Source organism: Hyperolius riggenbachi, chromosome 10, assembly GCF_040937935.1.
Source record: "Hyperolius riggenbachi isolate aHypRig1 chromosome 10, aHypRig1.pri, whole genome shotgun sequence".
NCBI lineage: Eukaryota > Metazoa > Chordata > Amphibia > Anura > Hyperoliidae > Hyperolius > Hyperolius riggenbachi.
This window is the reverse complement of record NC_090655.1, coordinates 252,723,604-252,746,939: the sequence shown is the minus strand read 5'-3', so window position 1 is coordinate 252,746,939 and position 23,336 is coordinate 252,723,604. Positions and strand designations below refer to the sequence as shown.

Sequence of the window (23,336 nt, the reverse complement as noted above, 5' to 3'; positions counted from 1 at the left end):
CACTGCAGCTTGTTGATAACTGGCAGATTGGATCATAGCGATGTAATCTGTTGGTAAAAATCAATGCATGTATGGCCAGCTTTAATGAAAAAATTGGGGTGATTAAATTGTCAGGGTAAGATGGGTTGGGAGGAAGAGGAAAAGTAGAGAGCAACAGAGGAGAGAAAAGCAAAAAGAAAAGGAAAAACATATTTGCCTCACCAGGATTGCAGTCTTTATTTACCTGCCCTGTTGGACATTGAACAATGTACAAGAAGACATAGATACCCAGCACTAGAGGTAGGGTGGGGACAAAGGTAAATAAGGGAGAGAGGAAGAGTGCAGATAAAATGAAAATAGCCTGAGATGGAGATTTATATTTCAGTCCAAACCTCACACAGAGGCTATCTACTTGCCAGTAATACAACTCATCTCCATCACTGCCAGACCCTTATGCTCAGGCACCAGTCTGTAAGTAGCCCTCTTAGAGCGATTGTGAAAATTGTAGCACTGCAGCAACAGTAGGATGTTCAAGTGGTCAGGACATAATGGGGGTGGGGCTGCCCAACCGAATGAAGCAGCAGCAGAGCGCCGAGCACTGCCAGCGGGCTTCTGTGCTGCAGATGCTTTTTACAAGATGGCCCTGGCTGTAACTCTTCATGGCAAGGCCTCAGACTCCTCACGCCCCATACAGCCGGGCTGCCTGTGATGCCCTGAGGGTGGCGCTGCCTCAGGAGGGAAAAAAATCAATTCTTCTCCTTCTGATTTACATTTGGGTGCAGCACTGAGGTATATCTTCATTATTTGTGCTGGAATATAATATGACCTGGGAATACTTCTGACTTTTTATACCCCATCTATGGATGCTGTCATATTTATAGTATTTTCATGTAAAATAGTTGCCAATCTTCCTCCATGAGGGTGTCACAATGTAGGTCTATAATGTTATCCGCCAAATAATTCACGATTAGGGTTTCTTACCAGTGTGAGAGCTCTCATGTCTGATAAGGTTACTTTTAATACCAAAACATTTCCCACACTCAGCACATGAATAGGGCTTCTGACCAGTGTGGGAAATCTCATGTCTGATCAGATTTTTTTTAATTCCAAAACATTTCCCACACTCAGCACATGTATACGGCTTCTCACCAGTGTGAGTCCTCTCATGTATGACAAGGCTTCCTTTGTCTCGAAAACATTTCCCACACTCAACACATGCATAGGGCTTCTCACCAGTGTGAGATCTCACATGTCTGACAAAGTTTCCTTGTTCTCCAAAGCATTTCCCACACTCCGCACACGAATAGGGCTTCTCACCAGTGTGAGTTCTCTCATGTACGACAAGGCTTCTTTTCTGTCCAAAACATTTCCCACACTCAGCACATGAATAGGGCTTCTCACCAGTGTGAGATCTCTCATGTATGACAAGGTATGCTTTCTCCACAAAACATTTCCCACACTCAGCACATGAATAGGGCTTCTCACCAGTGTGAGATCTCTCATGTATGACAAGGTATGCTTTCTCCACAAAACATTTCCCACACTCAGCACATGAATAGGGCTTCTCACCAGTGTGAGATCTCTCATGTTTGACAAGGTATGCTTTCTCCACAAAACATTTCCCACACTCCGCACACGAATAGGGCTTCTCACCAGTGTGAGTTCTCTCATGTACGACAAGGCTTCTTTTCTGTCCAAAACATTTCCCACACTCAGCACATGAATAGGGCTTCTCACCAGTGTGCGACCTCTTGTGTCTGAAAATGCTTCCTTTATCCCCAAAACATTTCCCACACTCAGCACATGAATAGGGCTTCTCACCAGTGTGAGATCTCTCATGTATGACAAGGTATGCTTTCTCCACAAAACATTTCCCACACTCAGCACATGAATAGGGCTTCTCACCAGTGTGAGATCTCTCATGTTTGACAAGACTTCCTTTGTCTCCAAAACATTTCCCACACTCAGCACATGAATAGGGCTTCTGGCCAGTGTGAGAAATCTTATGTCTGATTAGATTTCCTTTATTTACAAAACATTTATCACACTCAGCACATGCATAGGGCTTGTCACCAGTGTGAGACCTCTCATGTAAGACAAGTTTTGATTTCCAAGCAAAACTTTTCCCACATGTGAAACAGGAATAAGAACCTCCAGCAATAGAAGAGCTGTACTGGGTATGAGGCCCCTCAGGGTTAGACAGGTGAGAGGAGTCTGGGGGAATATTTGAGGTAATCAGGATATCTGCGGGAGACTCTTGTCCAGTGACATCATCATCCATTGTAAAGTCTGAGGATGCAGAGAGAGTCTCTGAGAGGTTCTTGATGCCAGGACTCCGCGCTGCAAATAGAGAAACATCATTACTTCCTGTTACAGAATTCTGAGAGGTGTTGATGCAAAGTTTATGCAGATTAGAAAGGAATCAAATGTCGTGGTTGAAGAGATTTGCATATAGAGTAATTAGCAATTTACACCTACACCATCTCAGATTGGCATGTCATTAACAATCACTAGTTATCAGCCTGACAGTGAACTGCAGAAGGTTGTGGTAATTGCAGTCAGCCAATCACACTCCTCTGCCCCTCCTGTATGTCCTCTTCATCGCCTCCTATGCATCATCTGTGTGCCCGCTTCAGTGCCTCCTCTGGCCCTCCTGTATGCCCCCTTCAGTGCTTCCTCTGCACCTACTGTGTGCCCCCTTCAGTGTCTATTCTCTCCTCCTGTGTGCCCCTTCATTGCCTCCTCTACCCCTCCTGGGTTCCCCCTTCAGTGCCTCCTCTGCACCTCCTATACACCCTCTTCATTGCCTCCTCTGCACCACCCGTGGGCCCCCTTCAGTGTCTCCTCTGCATCTCCTGTGTGTCCTCGTATTTATTTATGCATGTTAATCAGGTCAACTTTCCTGCCCCCTACACACACATACTTATATTAGTGCCTCCTCTTTATCTGTGTGAGAGACCCCTTAATTGCCTGCTGTGTGAATGCCAGGCTTTCTACCCCTTTAAAGAGGATCTGTGACTTTAACTGATACTTGCCTCAGGAGGGGGATTGTCGCGGTATACCGGTATGATGGTATACCGCGGTTTCAATGTGCATGGTAATCATACCATGCAGATTCTTGAAATACCGTTTTTTTAATGCTTTCACCGCCTTCCGCATTATCCCCGCCACCGCTCCGCCATTGCCCTGCTCTCCACTCCCTCCATTAAAAAAGCTAGCTCCCAAAGCTTGCTGACCGGTGCCGGATGGTGACGCGCAGGACAGGACATGATGCCGCGGCTGGAGCGCATATGCAGAGAGCTCCTGGCCGCAGCTGGAACACACACGCAGAGCGCTCCCGGCCAGAGGCGCTTCTGGGCAGTAAATAGTGCCCAGGGCGACAGCGACGTGTTCTTAAACAACTAGCAGGGAGATCCGCTCCAATTAACAGCTAAAGCATGCGGACGGAACTCACATTACAGCAGTGTAGAGCTTCCTGCTCTAAGGATGAGCGTCGCCCCCACTCATTCCCGGCTTGTTTGAAAGTGCCAGACAACCAGAATGCAAGCAGCGGTGAGTTTATCAGCTGCAGAGCTTCTAAGATGACAGAACTGCACAGGAGGTGGGGGAGAGATGAGCTGTTTCTTGGTGCGTGTTCCAGTGACAGAAGCAGAGATGCTGAAGCATGGTGGAAGGTCTGCACTATATTTACATAAGCAAGCTAACCTGCCGCTAGAAGTGCCTGTGTCTGGCTGCCCTGTTATTGTCATGCTTTGCTTTTCTACATCCCATATGCTCCTCTCACCCTCCCTCCTTCTTGTATCCCCCTTCCTAGTGCTTTAACCCCTGCCCTGCTGATCTGGACCACCTGTGGTGAGATGCATCTCTCTCAATCATTCATTCTCCTCTGACTCTCACACATTTTTCAGCCTCTGTCCCTCCTACATTCCTCTATCTGCCTTACTTCCCCCTCCCACTCTCCTTTTCCTCTACCTCTATTTCCTGACACTCTTCCACTTTCTTGCATCTGTCTCTGTTATCTTTTATGCTGGAAATACACGGGTCGTTTTTAAGGCAGATTGATGGTTAGATAGATAATTTCCGACATGTCCGACCTCCTGTTCGATAGTTTTGCCGCTGGATTCCTGATTTTTATTTTTTTTAAAGTATTCATATAGTGCTGACATCTTCCGCAGCGCTGTACAGAGTATATTGTCTTGTCCCTCGGAGGAGCTCACAATCTAATCCCTACCATAGTCATATGTTTATGTATGTATCGTGTAGTGTAGGTATTATAGTCTAGGGCCAATTTAGGGGGAAGCCAAGTAACTTATCTGTATGTTTTTGGGATGTGGGAGGAAACCAGAGTGCCCGGAGGAAACCCACGCAGACACGGGGAGAACATACAAACTCCTTGCAAATGTTGACCTGGCTGGGATAAAAAACGGGGACCCAGCGCTGCAAGGCGAGAGCGCTCACCACTACGCCATCGTGCTGCCCACCGTGCGGATAGAAGTGAACGGAAAAAGATAAGATAATCGAGTGGAGAATCGAGCGGCAAAATCAATTGAGCGGAAGAAAACAAAAACCTGTGTATACCCAGCATTACTGTCCCTACGTGCCTTCTCTCACAGACTGCTGTGTATTTCCCTTCCTTCTCTCTCACTTTCCTCTCTCTGACCTGTATTAAGATTATGATGTATTTATTTTACAATGCTTCAGGTAAGATTTTATAACGTTTATAGTTATGTCACTGATTGCCCTCATAGGAGCTCGCAATCTAATCCTACCACAGTCTAATGTCCTAGACCAGGGGGTCTCAAACTCAATTTACCTGGGGGCCGCAGGAGGCAAAGTCAGGATGAGGCTGGGCCGCATAAGGGATTTCACGTGTCCCCGCCGCAAAACGAGGGCTGCAGAGCCCCCAAATCGTCTGGGGGGCAATCCGCCGGCATTTCCTGGAAGGGGCAGAGCTTTCAGCTTCAGCTGTGCCCCTCCTGACGTCAACCGCGGTGGATCGCCGCCTCTGCCCGCCCCTCTCACTCTTCCTTCACAGAGAGGGACGTGGAGAGGCGGCGATTCGTGCAGCGATTTACGTCAGGAGGGGCAGAGCTTCCAGCTGTAGCTCAGCGCAGTTGTGGATGTTTGCCCGGGGGATTTGGGGGCTCTGCAGCCCTCGTTTAGCGCCGGGGATGCGGCGGATTACTTGGGAGCACTGAAGCGAACTATAAGGTAAAATAGGCAAAAATAGTTTGCTTCCGTGTCTCTTTTGCTTTTGCCGGCGGGGGCCACAAAATATTGTATCAAGGGCCGCAAATGGCCCGCGGGCCGCGAGTTTGAGACCCCTGTCCTAGACCATATTACTATTATGTATTTCTATAGCACTGACATCTTCTGCAGCATATTACAGAGTACATAGTCATGTCACTGACTGTCCTTAGAGGAGCTCACAATCTAATCCTACCATAGTCAAAGTCTAATGTGTTTGATCTCTCCCCATGTCACCTGTGACCTGACTGCCACCATGGCAGATACGCTCATTTTTAAAAGAGAACCTGTTGCATTTCCAGCCACAGATCACGCAGGCTCAGGGTAACTGAAATGAGAAGAATTGTGTAGTACCGTATACCGTGTTATTTTTTTTGACGGTTATCATACTGTGGATTTTCATACCGTTGCAACCCTAAATGAGGCTTCCCCCGTCTTCCTCAGCCAGCCCCGGTCTAGAGCTGGGACACCCAGTCAAAAACAGTAACAACAAAGTCCTGCCTGTGCAGGTGCACTAGTGGCTTTCCGCTAAGGCTCCAGCAAAAATAGCCAAGCGGGTCTTTCCTACTGCACAGGTGCACACAGCTCAGCGCCTGGGCAGTAAAGCGGACCTGATTGGGCTCAGCTATTTCCGCTGGAGCCCGAGCGGAATGCCACTACTGCGCCTGCGTGCAGCACCAACAAGCAGACTTTCAGGGGTCCCACCACTGGATCACCTTTGCTGCTGAGGAGGAGGAGGTCAGCCCTTCCCCCCTCCCGAAGCAAGTTACCCCCTGGGGACACTTTTTCCCATTTCAGGTTCACTCTAAAGCAAACCTGAAGTGAAAATAAACTTGTGAGATAATGACTTGTATGTGTAGTACAGCTAAGAAATAGAACATTAGTATCAAAGAAAGAGTCTCATATTGTTTTCCAGTATAGGAAGAGTTAGGCCCCGTTCACACTGCACGCGTTTCCAGCCGTGTTTTGGAAACGCGTGCAGGTGGCCGACACGCACGACATCAGACATTGCATAGAGTGCAATGTCTGATGTTCACACTGCATGCGTTCCGGACCTGTGCGGTCCGGGAACGCATGGTGCACGCATTTTTTGTAAAAACGCGTGGCTGTCCCATTCACTTTTCAGTGATGGGATCAGCCACGCAACGCACACAAACGCGGATGGCGTGCGTTCGCATGCGTTGCGTTCCGCATGCGTGGCCATCTGCATTTGTGATGTGAACGGGGCCTTAGAAAAAAAAAACCTTCAGTAGTTATCTATGGAAAAGAGCTTCTCTGCCTGGGTCAAATACAGCCCTGTTTTCTGAAGCACTTAAACAGCCAAGAAACAGTGAGAGTCAGTTTTTACTGCAGGACAGTTCAAAGAGTCATTATTTCTGCTTTGTTTTATAGCTTAAAAGATACAGTGTGGTTTCTAAACTGCAATGTAAAAAAAAAAAAAAAAAAAAAAAGGAGCTATAGTTGAAAATAAAAATATGACACACTTTCCTTGGCTACTAACGTTCTAATCATTATCCATACTACACATACAATTCATTTTATTTCACTTCAGGTTTGCTTTAAAGAGACTCTGAAGCCTCTTAAAAAATCCATTTTTACCTTTTATTTAGTTTAAGGATCATTGGCACACCTAAAACGCAGCATTCCCGCGGCCGAACAAGGGTTTCATCACCCTCAAATCCTAGGGCAAAAATCCACAACTTTCTTGGTGGTGGATTTTGTTGCCCAGGGAGGCAGAGCTTAGCGCTGTAGCTCTGCCTCCATTCGCATCAATCCACCGCGGATCTCTGCCTCTCCCCCGCCCCTCCCAGTGAGAGAAGACTGCGAGGAGAGGAAGAGCTACTGCAGAAAGCTCTGCCTCTACCAGGAAATGCTCCCCCGTTTTTTCCCTGGGGATTTGGGGGTGATAAAAACCTTCGTTCGGCCGCAGGAATGCAGCGTTTTAGGTCTGGCAATGATCCTTAACATAAAAGGTAAAAACTGATTCTTAAAAACAGCTTCAGGCTCTCTTTAAAAGGTCAATGCGAACTTAAAAAAAAATAAAAAATAATAATAAATCAGCCAGACACAGTACTTACCTAAGGAGAGGGAAAGCTCTGGGTCCTATAGAGCCTTCCCGCTCCTCTCTTGGTCCCTGCATTGCAGCGGCAGCTCCCAGTCTGAATCCCCGCCACGGGAGACCTCGGAAGTCTCCAGGAGCCTGAGTGCTCCAAAGACGGGCAGCTCTGTCCTGCGCCCCATTCAGCGGTGGAAAGCAGTATTTGACCAATTTGGTCGCCTACTGCTACGGGGAGGCAGCGCGGGAATGAGGGATCTGTGTGCGGAACAGGAAGGCTCTATAGAACCCAAAGCCTTCCCTCTCCATAGGCAAGTATCTTTTTTTTTTTATACAGGTTCCCATTCACTTTAAAGAAAACTGTATTTCTTTGTAAACTTGTCACACAGGTTCTGTGATAAGTCGCACTTAGGCTGGGCCACATTTGTGTTGGAGTAACAGGAAGACAGGCACAGCAGATGTGATGTAACAAGAGCTGTGACTTTCCATCATTCCTATCTATGCCACATCTGATTCCCATCACTGCAATGGACAGAGCATACATGTCAGAACATGCTTAGCACGGGATCCGCTGACATGTCCATTTGCCGGTTGCAGGCTTAATGAGAACCGAGCATTACTGACTCTTTTTAAACACCTGCCCTGAAAGGGGAGGGCTTTGGGTCCTGGAGGGAGTTGCTGCCCCTGCTTCCTGAGGTGGAGACCCCAGACTATACAGAGAGACATAGCATAGTTATGAATATTGGATCAGTTCTCACCTGGCTTGAAGCGTACAAAGCATACGATAGCAGATTCAGAATAAGCTAATTTTCCCAATCAAAAGACACCAAGCTTGGTTATCCTAGAGTGGTTTATTATAAAGGAGTGAAATAACTCTGGTTTCTCTTAGGCTAGCCTCCAGCAAAATACATGTAGCTGCTTGCCTTGGCTGCAGCATTTAACTGGTATAATTTCCCTGGTGATGTGATGTTCCAGTCACCTGTAATGTGATGAGATATGAATTGTTACAACTCTATGTATTGAAATGCAGGGCTTCCAAGGACCCCGGCTGTAAGGCCTGTGAGAGGGTGTCTCCCCTCCAGAGTCCAGCTGCATTTACCACCCCCTCTTTATGTGAGTTCTCAGGAGAACTGTGGCCATACATCAGATGACTTGCCGGATGAAAATGGTGCCATCAAGTGCATGTCCAATCGACGATATGACAAACTGTGGGCCAAAATTGGCTGCAATAATCGATTGGACATGCTGCAAGAGGTTGGACATTGTGGTCGATCGGGTGTGCAGCATTAATGGCGAGCAATAATGGGATGAGCGCAAACGTGACAAAACCCCCGACACTGTCCATGTTCTTCCCTGGTCCCAAGAGCACAATACATTACCTATCTGCATCTGCTGCTGCCTCTGAGCACTGTCCACCATCCATACACGCGCTCCATGTGGTCACCTGTGTACACATGGGTATGTATGTGACATCACACACGTGCCCACATTACTCCGGCAACCACGTGGGGTGCGTGTATGGACGGAGCCAGCGGTGGATGCAGACAGCTAATGTATAGTGCACTGGGAACTGGGGGGGGGGGGGGGGGGGAAGAGAGATGGAACATTAGGCGGGACATTGTGGGGCCGGTGAAGGGGCAGATGCAGCATCACAAAGCCAATTCTGGACCGATTTCAGCATGAAATTGGTCGGGAATCGGCCTGTGGTATATGGGTAGCTGATCATAGAGAGATCTGTCTCTTGGTCGATCTGCCCATACATTGTTTGATGTATGGGCACCTTAAAAGACAACTGTTCCAAGAACAAAAAGGGTCTAATCCCATGTGGGATTACTTTGCAATATCACCTGGGATTAAAAAATGATTGGCTATTTCACATTGGAGGAAATCGCCCAGAATGCTGACCATTAAGGAATGGCTAATTAAGGTAGATATAATTTCATATATGCTATGAAAGAGCTGAGAGCTACTAGGCAGGACAGGACTGATACATTTGCATTCACTTGGGCCCAAAGGGCAGATTTCAAGAGCTCAAAAAAGTACGACAGACTGTTGCGATAGAGGTACCTTTTTAACTACTTCCATGTGTATGCTGCGCCCCTGACCTCAATCTGATATGAAAAGGACATGGAATGTAATGCTACACTGCCTAGCGGTTTGGGACTCAATCTGATATTCGAAGGGTCTGATGTCCCCATCTCTCCCGCTCATGTCTTATTAACAACCCCTTGTTCACACCAGGTCTGTATAACTCCTATAGCTTCAGGTGGTGGAGGGACCAGGGCCTGGAGCAAATTCAAAAACTGACGGACAGCTCAGGTGTTCTCTCTTGGGAAGGGCTGGTTGACAAATTTGAAATCCCTAATGCAGAGCGCTTTCGCTACACGCAGTTGCGCCATTGGCTTAGGTCTTTCTGCCGCCTCAAACAACTTATCCGCTATCCCTAACCAGATTTGAGCACTTCTGTTCTAAGGATCCCTTCTCTGAAGGGATTATATCTGTTCTTTATACTATTCTGAATGAGCCCTCCTGTCCCCCTACTCATTCGTATATGGCCCGATGGGAGTCTGACTTACAAGGGTCTAGACCCAGAGAAGGATGGGAGAAGGCCTGGACTGCACTCCCGAAACTATCAATCAACCTCTCAATAGTAGAATCTGCATACAAAGTTTTCTTACGTTGGTACTGGGTCCCTACTAGATTAAAACATTTCTCAAGTGCAAACTCTGGCCTATGTTTTAGAGGCTGTGGGGCCCCAGGTAGCATGGTCCATACCTTCTGGTCTTGCTCAATGCTCTCCAGATACTGGTCAAAAATGTTCAGGCTCTTCCATACTCTGTTTGGGGTCCAGATAACAAAAGATCCTTGGGCCGCCCTTTTACACTTCAGAATGGACTCTCTGAACAGAGACCAACAAGTGCTAGCACATTTTGTGTTTGTAGTGGCTAAGCAGAGTATTGCCCGAGCCTGGAGGATTTGTCTCTTTCCTGGAGATTAAAAGAAGAGTAACCGCTTTCATAATGCAGGAAAAGATGGCAGCTACCCTTGAAGACAGGGTGGATAGATTCAACAGAATTTGGGAACCCTGGCGACTATTAGAAGGCCTCACCTAAAGAATTAACCTGTTGAAACCTCAAAAGCCCTGAATAATATCCCTTCAGGACTTTGCTTTTTGACACACTCCCCTTCCCATCCCCCCCTCCCCTTTCTTCCTTTCCCTTTTCTTTTCTTCTTCCTCCCTTCTTCTCACTCTTCCTTTGTGGCCAACTGGCCACCTGTACATGCTCCTGGTTATGTTCGTGACCTAGTTGGAAAGTTTCTGCGAATATATTACGTTATTTTGATTGAGACGCCATGGCAAGACTAATGGAAGCTTCAGTAGTTAAATTTGCATAACAATCTATGTTGGTTCACGAGCTGTGCCTCTGTTATAAGTTGGTCTGTGACCACACATGACTGTAATTACTTTTCTATACAAAATGTAAAAATTCAATAAACATTTTGAAACAAAAGGACATGGAATGATTGCCTTATGTAAGCTATGTTACACTTGAATCACCCCGACCCTATTTTATGCATGCCCCTCCCTAGCGATGCTCCCCTCCCTCTCCAATGCCTGATCTCCCCTCCCTACCGATGCTCCCATCCCTCCCCAATGCCTGATCTCCCCTCCCTACCGATGCTCCCATCCCTCTCCAATGCCTGATCTCCCCACCCTACCGATGCTCTCATCCCTCCCCAATGTCTGATCGCCCATACCTACCGATGCTCCCATCCCTCCCCAATGCCTGATCTCCCCTCCCTACCAATGCTCTTATCCCTCTCCAATGCCTGATCTTCCCTCCCTACCGATGCTCTCATCCCTCCCCAATGCCTGATCGCCCATCCCTACCGGTGCTCCCATCCCTCCCCAATGCCTGATCTCCCCTCCCTCCCCAATGCCTGATCTCCCCTCCCTACCAATGCTCCCATCCCTCTCCAATGCCTGATCTCTCCTCCCTACCGATGCTCTCATCCCTCCCCAATGCCTGATCGCCCATCCCTACCGATGCTCCTATCCCTCCCCAATGCCTGATCTCCCCTCCCTCCCCAATGCCTGATCTCCCCTCCCTACCAATGCTCCCATCCCTCTCCAATGCCTGATCTCCCCTCCCTACCGATGCTCCTATCCCTCCCCAATGCCTGATCGCCCATCCCTACCGGTGCTCCCATCCCTCCTCAATGCCTGATCGCCCATCCCTACCAATGCTCTTATCCCTCTCCAATGCCTGCTCTATCCCTCCCTACCGATGCTCCTATCCCTCCACAATGCCTGATCGCCCCTCCCTCCCCAATGCCTGATCTCCCCTCCCTACTGATGCTCCCATCCCTCCCAAATGCCTGATCTCCCCTCCCTACGGATGCCCCCATCCCTCCCCAATGCTTGATCTCCCCTCCCTACCCATGCTTCCCACCCTTCCCAATGCCTTACCGCCCCTACCTACCGATGCTCCCATCCCTCTCCAATGCCTGATTGCCCCTCCCTACCGATGCGCCTATCCCTCCCCAATGCCTGATCTCCCCTCCCTACCGATGCTCCCATCACTCCCCAATGCCTGATTCTCCCCTCCCTACCGATACTCCCATCCCTCCCCAATGCTTGATCTCCCCTCCCTACCGATACTCCCATCCCTCCCCAATGCTTGATCTCCCCTCCCTACCTATGCTTCCAACCCTTCCCAATGACTTACCACCCCTCCCCACCGATGCTCCCATCCCTTCCCAATGCCTGATTTCCCCTCCCTACCAATGCTCTCATCCCTCCCCAATGCCTGATTGCGCCTCCCTACCAATGCTTCCATCCGTCCCCAATGCCCGATCTCGCCTCCCTACCGATGCTCCCATCCCTTTCCAATGCCCGATTCGGCTCTATCTGTATGTTAAGGGCTATCTTAATAAGTAGTTTCATATTGTGAGTTGAACTTACAGTTAAGAGTCTGATTGTCCAAGTAAAATAATAGCACTTCATTGTGGTTCATATGACAATATTATGGGACCGTGACTTTCATGAGTTACCAACTTAAAGTGTACCTGAGATTGGAGCTTAAAAAGAAGATATCCATACCTGGGGCTTCCTCCAGCCCCCTCCAGGCTTACTGCTCTCACGCTGTCCTCCTCCAACTGCGCATGCGCATCGCGGCTACCTACCCTCCCATCGGCGGGAGCGTTAATGCGCAGAACTCTCCCGTTGATGGGAGTGAGACGGGGGAGTGCACATGACCGGCCTTCGCTGACTGGCCAACTTATTGGGGCCAGAAAAAAATAGATATATCCAGGCACATCGCCTCTAGTTAGGACATTAAATAAGTTATTAAGGAAAGGGAGGTGCTGCGCAGTACTTCTGCGCAGTATAGGTGACTAAGCATAAGTATGCATTCTTCTGTGAACTAAAACCCCGGCTTTTAATTTAGCTGTAGGGATAACAGTTGTGCCTGGATGAGTAAATCTGTGAATGCATTTGTTTGAACATTTGCATGCAAGAGTGTGAAGGGTTAATAGATTTTAACTTATTGGGGCCAGTTGCAGACCAATGAGGAGGTAGAGGTGGATGGCGTAGGAGCGATAAACCTGGTGTGGGATGGAGGAAGCCCCGGGTATGTATATTTTCTTTCTAAGTCCCCCTTACTTTTCCCAGATATTTCATGAATATATTTTGCTTTCACATTTGCAGAGTATGTTTATATTTTTGTATACATATTTGAATATGTATCTCCATGCTATGTTTGATATATAATAGATCTGATTTATATTGTTCCTCTCTTGCACAACTAGATCTTCAATATAATACAACTTCCCTGTATATGTTCCTGATATGATCTCAATGTTGGATATTTTTGTCTGATGTTTTTCTGTACTCGATTCAAATAAATCTTTTTGAAACATAAATAAATGATTGGGGCTGTGCGATCCTCATGCACCAGCTGTGAAAGGACCAATCAGCCTTACAAGGAAAATGAGCCCTTCCCAACTCTACACTGCAGATACAATCACTGCTAAACACTGCTGAGAAACACTTGGTAATTATAGTCATGGATGCCCTTCAATTCAAGGAATGCATCCAAGGCCCCTTTAAAGGACAACTGAACTGAGAGGGATATGGAGGCTGCCATATTTAATTTTCTTCATAAACAATACCAGTTGCATGGCAATCCTGATGATCTCTTTGACTACAGTAGTATGTAGCTTACACACCAGAAACAAGCATGCAGAGAATTAAGTCAGAAACACCTGATCCGCATGCTTGTTCAGGGTCTACGGCTGGAAGTATTACAAGAAGTGGATCAGCAGGACTGCCAGGCAACTGGTATTGTTTAAACAGAAATAAATATGGCAGCCTCCATATCCCTTTCCCATTAGGTGTCCTTTAACCACTTCCCCACCACAGGTTATTTTCCCTAAAGGCCCGTTAATACTTAATGCATTGGGTTGAGTTGCATTGAGTTGTGTCATATTGTATTCCATTTGCCAAAATGGGCCGCTATGCAACTCAACACAACACATTAAGTGTAAATAGGGCCTCAGAGGAACCCAAGGTAAGGGGTATATGGAGGCTGCCATATTAATTTCCTATTAAACAATACTAGTTGTCTGGCAGTCTAGCTCATTTTTCAGCTGTGTCTGAATCACACACTTGAAACGAGCATGCAGCTACTTGAACCAGACTTCAGTATTAATATGTCAGCTTCCGTGTATCCCTCACCTCAGTTCCCTTTAAAAATCAGAGCAATTTTCACATTTTACGCTCCTCCTATTCGTTCATCAATAACTTTACCACTATCCAAAATTAGCTATATTGGGTTTTTTGTTGCTGAACAAACTAGGCTTTCTTGGGTGTCACTTTTTGCTAAGAAGTATATTTTCGTATGCATTTTAAAGGAAGAAGGAAGAAAAAAAAATTAAATGATGTCGCTAGAACAATGTATAGTGACAATATTTTACTTGGAAATTTGTGTATTTCTGTAAATGTACTTTTTTTTGTTTTCTTATTGCTAATATGGCCAGTCTGTGAGCAGTGAGACTGTCATACCAGCAATATACAGTAGATACACATTTATTCTATATTTACTGCTGATTACTCACCTGTTCTGCCCTCTGTAACAGCGTCCTCCTCTTTACTTGTCCTCATCATGTCAACCTCCTCCATAGACTGCTGATCACTCCTCACATATGTCTCTTCTTCCTCTTTACTTGTCCTCATCATGTCACCCTCCTCCATAGACTGCAGATCACTCTTCACATATGTCTCTTCTTCTTCCTCTTTAAATGTCCTCATCATGTCACCCTCCTCCATAGACTGCTGATCATTCCTCACATATGTCTCTTCTTCCTCTTTAAATGTCCTCATCATGCCCCCCTCCTCCATAGACTGCTGATCACTCCTCACATACGTCTTTTCTTCTTCCTCTTTAAATGTCCTCATCATGTCACCCTCCTCCATAGTTTGCTGATCACTCCTTACATATGTCTCTTCTTCTTCTTCTTTAACCACAGCACTTCCACTTAATTTTCCCTTAAGTGCATAAAGGGAGAGATTATGTAAAATGTGAACACAGATAACAGCACAGAAGAAAACAATGTCACACAGTTTCTGTTTCCTCCTACATCCCAAAAAATATACAGATAAGTTAATTGGCTTCCCCCTTAATTGGCCCTAGACTACTATACATGCACTATACGATACATATATGGATATATGACAATGGTAGGAATTAGATAGTGAGCACCTCTGAGGGACAAGACAATATACTCTGTACAGCGCTGTGGAAGATGTCTGCGCTCCATAAATACTAAGTAATAATAATAATTTCCGGGGTTGGGTTACTGGAGGATAATGGCAATGCTGGGGGACACAGAGAGGATGTTGGTATACTGGGGAAGAAATAGCATTGAATATATAAAGTCAGCACAGATCTATAGTAATACAGCTTTCGTCATTTTCTGGTATACAGGATCTTCGAACAAAAAGGTAAAGAAGCAAAGCTTACCAGATTCCAACAACCCACACTATAAGGTTGTAAACGAGTTTGATAGATGGTCGGCAGAACTTTCAAATGGTGTCGTTTCACCAGCGATGTTGCACACCACAGATTCCTCCGGAATATAGTAGATATCCTGAGGTCGCAGAGACTCGCCAAAGGGGAGTCCAGTAGGATAGTGACATGAAAGAGATGTACGGCACATCTAAGTGTAAACCGTCTCTATTGCATAACAAGTAAATCAATTTAAAAACAAGGAAAAAAGAAAAACTCACATATGGGGCCCGTGCACTGGGAACCCCAAAAAAGTAGCGCGCATAAAATGGTCAATAGAAGACCTCAAATAAAATGGTGCCGCCTGTCGGGGAAGGTTATTTGAGGTCTTCTATTGACCATTTTATGCGTGCTCCTTTTTCGGGGTTCCCAGTGCACGGGCCCCGTATGTGAGTTTTTCTTTTATCCTTGTTTTTAAATTGTTTTACTTGTTATGTAATAAAGAATCTGTGGTGTGTAACATCGCTGATGAAACGACACCATTTGAAAGTTCTGCGGACCATCTATCAAACTTGTTTACAACCTTATAATGTGGGTTGTTGGAATCTGGTAAGCCTTGCTTCTTTACCTTTTTGTTCGAAGATCCTGTATACCAGAAAATGACGAAAGCTGTATTACTATAGACCTGCGCTGACTTTATATATTCATTGCTTGTGTGGACTTTTGGACATTGTCCTTCTCGGCTGCGGTCGCCTTCTGCCTTGGCACTGACACTTGTTTATTGAAGAAATAGCATTACTGGGGAGAAGGGGGTGACATTACATACTGGAGGATAATGGCAATGCTGGGGGACACAGGGAGGACATGGCTATACTGGGGAAGAAATGGCATTACTAGGGTGGAGACATTACATACTGGAGGATAATGGCAATGCTGGGGGTCACAGGGAGGACATGGCTATACTGAGAAGTAAATGGCATTACTGGGTGGGGAACATTACATACTGGGGGATAATGGCAATGCTGGGGGACACAGGGGGGACATGGCTATACTGGGAAAGAAATAGCATTACTGGGGTGGGTGACATTACATACTGGAGGATAATGGCAATGCTGGAAAACACAGGGGGCGTTGGGTTACCGCCATTGGCTTGGGGGTGTGATCTGGGGTATGATCTAAGAGTGGAAGGGATTTGTTATGACCTTTTTTCCAAAATAGAATAAGAAATTTTAGGAAATGTAATGCAGATAATAGAAGTTGAAAAATATTAAATCGTTTAATACATTTAAACTATTGAAATGCTACATATAACGAGATCAAATTACATTGCCTATTGCCTCACACCCACATATAAAGGCATATGCACAAATAATAAGAAAGGTTTCCCGCATGATGTGGTCGAAAGGGAGATTCATATCATGGATGTGCAGACAATATATTTGATGTCACCTTAATATGGACCAAAATCTACGTGTAATGATCTGCTAGTGTGTGAGGGACACAAGCAGACAGGCAGGTGTCCGACGCTCCCAGGCAGGGAAACGTCGTACAGTATCTACAGTGACAGCAGAAGGCAGAACTGACACTGCAATACAACTACAGAGAATGGTCAGGCAAATCGAGTCGGCAACAGATCAGATTGGCAAGGTACAAAATCAGGAGACAAAATCAGAGTGAGTATTCAGGCAGAGGTCGGCAACAGATCAGATTGGCTAAAGTACAGAATCAGGAGACAAGGTCAGAGTACAGGCAGAGGTCGGCAACAGATATATCAAGAAATAATCAAGGCCTAAGCTAGTGTGAAATCCCCGGGCTCCTGCCGGTTCAAAGCACACACGGACTGACTAAGGTCTGGAGCCTTCACAAGGTTGTGTTAGCTAGAACAGACAACGTGAGACTGGCAGCACAGGGTTTAAAAAGCCCGGGATGACAGGGAAGCCACACCCCCAACCTGCCCAGCAATCAGAATCTGGACGTGGATCTATGCGGGTCAGCTGACAGCCGGTCAGCTGACACGCTTCCTAAGGGCAGAAGAGGGCGCAACGCTGACCGTGCGCACGCCCGCCCTCACTCGTCATCTGTCTTGCGCAAGAGCGCTCCTCCACCAGAGCACCGCCGACGTCATCAGCGCTGGTGCGGCAGGATGACACGGAAGCCCTGGAAGCGCCGCCGGCTGCGTCGGCAGAGGTATGCTCTGCCGAACTGACACTATGATGAAAGCCACAAAAATAAGGCAAAAAGGCTGAACTCAGTAACAGCAAGATACCTAATGAAGTAGCCAAAGTAGTATATACATTTTCCAATCATTGTATCTTTTGGTTCATGTATTAGCATACCATTTAGTAATGATGAGCCCTCAAAATGGCAAATTCTGCAATAATAAAATTCAGTTATTATGTCCATCAAATAATTAATGCAGCAATCATTACCCTACACAAATAAATGCAGCAAGTGTCACCCCACATATGAAGTGCAGAAAACATTAGTCCGACATATGAAATTCAGCAAACATTACCCCACATCTAAAATGCAGAAAAGCTTAAAGAGACTCCGTAACAAAAATTTCATCCGGTTTTCTTCCATCCTACAAGTTCCAAAATCTATTCTAATGTGCTCTGGCTTACTGCAGCACGTTCTACTATCACCATCTCTGTAATAAATCAACTTATCTCTCTCTTGTCAGACTTGTCGGCCTGTGTCTGGAAGGCTGCCAAGTTCTTCAGTGTTGTGGTTCTGTGATGCATCTCCCCCCTCCAGGCCCCTCTCTGCACACTGCCTGTGTGTTGTTTAGATTAGGGCAGCTTCTCTCTGCTCTATTATCTTTTACAAGCTGGATAAATCCTCCTCTGAGCTGGCTGGGCTTTCACATACTGAGGAATTACATACAGGCAGAGCTGTCTGCACTCTGGAGGAAGAAACAGCCTGACACTTCAGTGGAAGATAGCTGCAGGGGGAAAGAAACACACAAATGATCTCTTGAGATTAAAAAGGAAGGCTGTATACAGCCTGCTTGTGTATGGGTGTATTTTCTATGTGTGGACATACTGTACATCAACCTACTTCCTGTTTTGGTGGCCATTTTGTTTGTTTATAAACAAACTTTTTAAAACTGTTTTTAACCACTTTTAATGCGGCGGGGAGCAGCGAAATTGTGACAGAGGGTAATAGGAGATGTCCCCTAACGCACTGGTATGTTTACTTTTGTGCGATTTTAACAATACAGATTCTCTTTAACAAATTAAACCCAGCACACTTTATTACCACATGTGAAATACAGAAAATGTTACCTCCCATCACATTACTTAACCTCTTGCCGACCGCGTCACGCCGATGGGTGTGGCCGCGGCGGCAGCCCCAGGACCGCCTAACGCCGATTGGCGTAAAGTTCCGGGGCTCTGTTTTGCAGGAGATCGCGCGCAGGCTGCGCGCGCATCTCCTGCTTGTGGGGCGGAGTTCCGCCCCGCCTTCAGTCTCTGAGCGGCTATTGCCGCTCAGGAGACTGTTAGACGGCGTGATCGCCGTCTATTTACAAGGTGCAGCGCTGCGCATGTGACACGGCTGTCCCCCTGGGGGACAAGAGAGCGATCGGCTCTCATAGGCAGAAGCCTATGACAGCCGATCACCATAATTGGCTGGCTGTGGGGAGGGAGTATATTTAAAGAAACAGGTTTTTTTTTTTTTTAAAAGCAAACGAAAATATTTATTAAAAAAAAATAATATATATATATAAACATGGGGGAGCGATCAGACCCCACCATCAGAGAGCTCTGTTGGTGGGGAGAAAAAGGGGGGGGGGGGAAATCACTTGTGTCCCGTGTTGTGCGGCCCTGCAGCTTAGCCTTAAAGCTGCAGAGGCCAATTTTACTAAAAACGGCCTGGTCACTAGGGGGGTTTAGCACTGCAGTCCTCAAGAGGTTAAACAGATACACACCTGCTACTGCAGTGCCTCTTCCCCTCTGGTGCAGTCACCACATCACTGCTTGTCCAATCATCCCCAGCGCCTTCATGCAGGGACTGAGGGCAGAGCTACTTCACAGCCACAGGTATTAAGTAACCAGCCTAGTTCTATTCTGGGGGCAGCCTAGAGAGCAGTGCCAGTGACCTGGGGATATGGAATGCTGCAGCGAAAGAGAAAAAAAAGAGACGAATAATCAGCAACAAATGCACCAACTCTAGTATAGTACACAGACCTGTATGCCCCCAAAAGATGAAGTCATAATAAAATGGGGGCTTATGATCCTATCCTTTTACCCCTTTAACAAGAGGAATAAGACATCCCACCTGGCACTCCTCCCAGTGTGCACCTGGAATAGACATGAGGGAAGCGCTGAGTCTGGCTGGGGGCAGATTGGGCTGGGCTAGAAGGAGTGTTGCCACATGAGATTCATGGCATAATGATTATAGCTCCATGTCCTGACATCCAGGGCACAGTGTCAGGGGATTCAGGGCTCAAGCCACAGATTCCAGACCCTAGTGGTGCACCTGCTGTGACTGCCTACTTAGCCAGAGCCTCTCTATGCTGCCTTAGTACATCTCCTCTCTAGACTCCGGGGACCTACAGTCAGGTCAGTCGGTCTCCACCTGCTAAAAACTCAATTTCTCAGGGCTGGAACAAGGTTCTCCAGCACCACAGATAGTTACGTACCCCCCACCCGAATTGTGACTGCCCCAGTATAGGTAGCAATGTGCATAAAGTACTAAATAACCCTCCCCCTCCCCCCGTTTAAGTAGCCTCATGTCCCTCCTAGTATAAGTAGCCTCATGTACCTCCAGTAGACAACCCCCCTTCCCAGTAAAGTTAGCCTGATGTTTTCCCAGTATAGGAAGCCCGTTCCTTCCAACTTTTTGAGATGAGAAATAGAGACACTTAAGCTACGCCCCCGTCACACCCGTAGTCACGCGTATCATAAAGATTTCATAAGAAAAATATGTTGCTCTATAATTCAAACCACACTGGTCCTTTCTATCCTGGTTCATTTTCCTTCATATTAACATTTTAAAATTAGTAATATATCAATTTAAAGGATGGGAATAAAGTTTAGAATCAAACACATTTTTTTAGTAGAGAAATACATATATTTACATAGAAGGAGAGACAAAGTCCTGAAAGTGGGACAAATGAGGAGGAAAGAGGGACAGGGCTCCCAAAGAGGGACTTGTCCCTCCGAAAGAGGGACAGTTGGGAGCTATGGAAGCCTTTTATCCCCCTCCCAGTACAGGTAGTTAGATCCTCCTCCCTCCACAGTGTAGGTAGCCAGTTACCCCTCCTAGTATACAGTATGTAGGCAGTATTACTTAGTATAGTTAGCCAGATTAGTCCTAATAGTAGCCAGAGTCCCCCCCTAAGTATAGGTAGATAGCTAGTGTCCCTCCTCTCTCACCTCTCCAGGTGTACTACGACCTCCTCTGTAACAAAGTATGTCCACCCCGACCTGCTCAATATATAACAACAATCACACAATTATTACCTGATCCAACAACGTCTCCCCTCCACCGCCTGTAACTTCCCTCCACCGCCTGCAACTTCTCTTCCTGTTGTGAAATCACTTCCTATCTTTGGCTTGAGAGGAGAGTTCTCCATCTCGTGGTGAATAGGCTAACTGCAGCCTGTGTTTGTGAACTCACTTGCACTCATGAGTATATCTACATTATTATTATTATTATTCTCGTTCACTTCATTAGAGATGGGAAGTCCGGATCTTTTCAATGAGTCGGATGATTCGAAACGGATCATTGAAAAGATCCGGGGGGGGGGGGGGGGGGGGACTTTCCCTGCAGTGGACAGAGGAGGGGAGGGGGTGGACAGACAGAGAAGGGGGGATGGTGGGGGATAGTGGACATAGACGGGCAGGGAGTAGACAGAGAAGGGAGGAGGTGAACGATGAGGGGTGAGCAGAGAGCAGAAATGTTTTTTTGCACACATTACCCACATGTTGCAATCATATGCTTTAAATATATTTCACCTATTTGTTCATCTGTATACTCTGAATGCAAACGTCTCACAGTGAAAGAAAGCATTCCCCAGTGTGTCCTTTTCTCACCTCCAACACTTATCATAAATTTAGGAGGAAGTTAAGTGCAGCTGTTTAGAGCCGAGTGCAGGAGGATCATATTTCACTGCAATCACAGTGCCTGCCCTGTTGTTCTAGCCCAGCACGCTGTCTGCAAAGTTACTGAGCTGTGCTTCTGAGCCAAAAGTTTCCCATTTGTTCACTATGCACGAGCAGACAGCCTAAAATGAGCAGCACATTACAGCCAGTACAGGGGCGTAGCAATAGGGGTTGCAGAGGTTGCGACTGCATCGGGGCCCTTGGGCCAGAGGGGCCCCGAATGGCCCTCCCTCAACTACAATATTAACTTCCTATTGGTCCTGTGCTGGTAATAATCACTTCTATAGATACTTTGAATAGTGGTAATCATTAACAATCTGTTTCCCATCCCCTTCTTGCACCTCAGACACTGTAGTTGCCATTGGCAGGTTTTGCTATGCCGTATCAATTGTTATGCATAGAGTGCTTGGGGGGCCCCAGTCCCCCACTGTAAAACTTGCATCAGGGCCCACAGCTCCTAAGCTACGCCACTGAGCCAGTACGTGTGCTCTACACATATATGGCAGTGGCACCCATGTCCCCTCTCATCTACCTGTCCCTGTGCAAGGCTGGCTCCTCTCCAACAGAGCGATCCATCTCTGCGCTGCTTCCAGGACCCCCCTGCCCGCTGCGAGGGACGGGGGGGCATGCAGCTCCTGGCTCCACCCCCTTTGTGAACCGAATCGTTCATTTTGATGATCCGGATGATTCGACTCACAAAAGAGATTCGGATCAAAGGTCTGAATCGTTCATGATCCGGACAACACTACACTTCATGCCATCCTCACTTTCAGATCCATCCCAAGTAACAGTAGTTCTCAAACTTTTCTCGATGAGGACACCCCTGGCTATTTTGAATTTATTTTATGACACCCCTATGGGTTGTCGATCTACTGCCACTCTCACACTGTGGTCAATCAACCAAAATTTACCAAGTGATCATAATTTGTGATCAATTTTTACCAAAAATGTTTAAAATTATGATTGATGCGGCTCATTGCATCACAGATAACCTGAAGATTTGTTGATGGCGATCAAATTTGCCAGCGAAAAAATCGTATGCATGTTTGGCCAGATTTTAGACTCGACCCCCTCACAGCCCCATAGAAAGGCACCTCTTTCATCAATGTCACTATCAACATTAATCCCCTCCACAATCAACATCGTCACCAGGTGCATCATTAGGGCAAGAGATTGGGGCCTATCCCAAATCTCTTCCCATGGTGTACCCCAGTCAGGAGCAGTGGATAGAGAAAGGGTGGGGTTGAATGGCCGGGCCAAAGTGTTTAGAAGCTGGGGAGGGGGGGGCGCAGAGAGGGAGCCCGACTTTTATCCTCTCTCCCTCTCCTCAGGACCTCCCTCCTGTCACTGTGCTCTCTCCCACAATGGAAGAGACAGCTTGACAGGCTCCTGGCTCCATCAGCCACTACAGCACCAGCCGCCAGGTCCACACTGTCTGCTCTGCGATGCTGCTCACCCTACTTTTTGTTTTAGTGTGAGCAGCATTGCCAGTGTCGGGCTGGGAAGGGGAAAAACTGAGGAAATCCACCTGCTGGCCAAGCAGCAGTAACCCTGTGTTATTACTTCCAATAGAAACCTGGAGCTCTCACTGTGAGCAGCAACACCTGATTACTGCTGCTTGGCCAGCTTTTCCAGCTCCCAGTCCGACACTGAGCATTGCAGAGGAGACAATGTGGACCTGATGACTGGTGCTCTAGCGTGATAGAGCCAGGAGCCTGTGAATCTGTCTCTTCCACTGCATGAGGGAGCACAGTGACAGGAGGGGGGCCCCGAGTAGAGTTGCACACCGCCTATGAACACCACTCTCCCACCCACCAGTGTGACCCACCTCCCACTACTAGCCACCAGCCTGGCCCATCTTCCCTACCACCCCACTAGCCACCAGCCTGACTCACCCTCCCTCCCACCCATCCCACTAGTCAGCAAACTGACCCA

General features: G+C 47.0%; 1 protein-coding gene across 1 annotated transcript in view; it reads right to left on the bottom strand.

The window, feature by feature from the left end:
• The window catches only part of LOC137537101 (zinc finger protein 850-like), an 82,542-nt gene extending 61,732 nt beyond the window's left edge, over positions 1-20,810 (bottom strand). Inside the window, exons 1-3 of the mRNA XM_068259240.1 lie at positions 20,760-20,810; positions 14,402-14,831; positions 949-2,319 (exon numbers count right to left, since the gene is read on the bottom strand). Of these exons, the coding sequence (XP_068115341.1) occupies positions 949-2,319; positions 14,402-14,759 (1,729 nt within the window). The 5' untranslated portion in view covers positions 14,760-14,831; positions 20,760-20,810. The remainder of the gene's footprint in view (positions 1-948; positions 2,320-14,401; positions 14,832-20,759) is intronic.
• Positions 20,811-23,336: the final 2,526 nt, after the last annotated feature.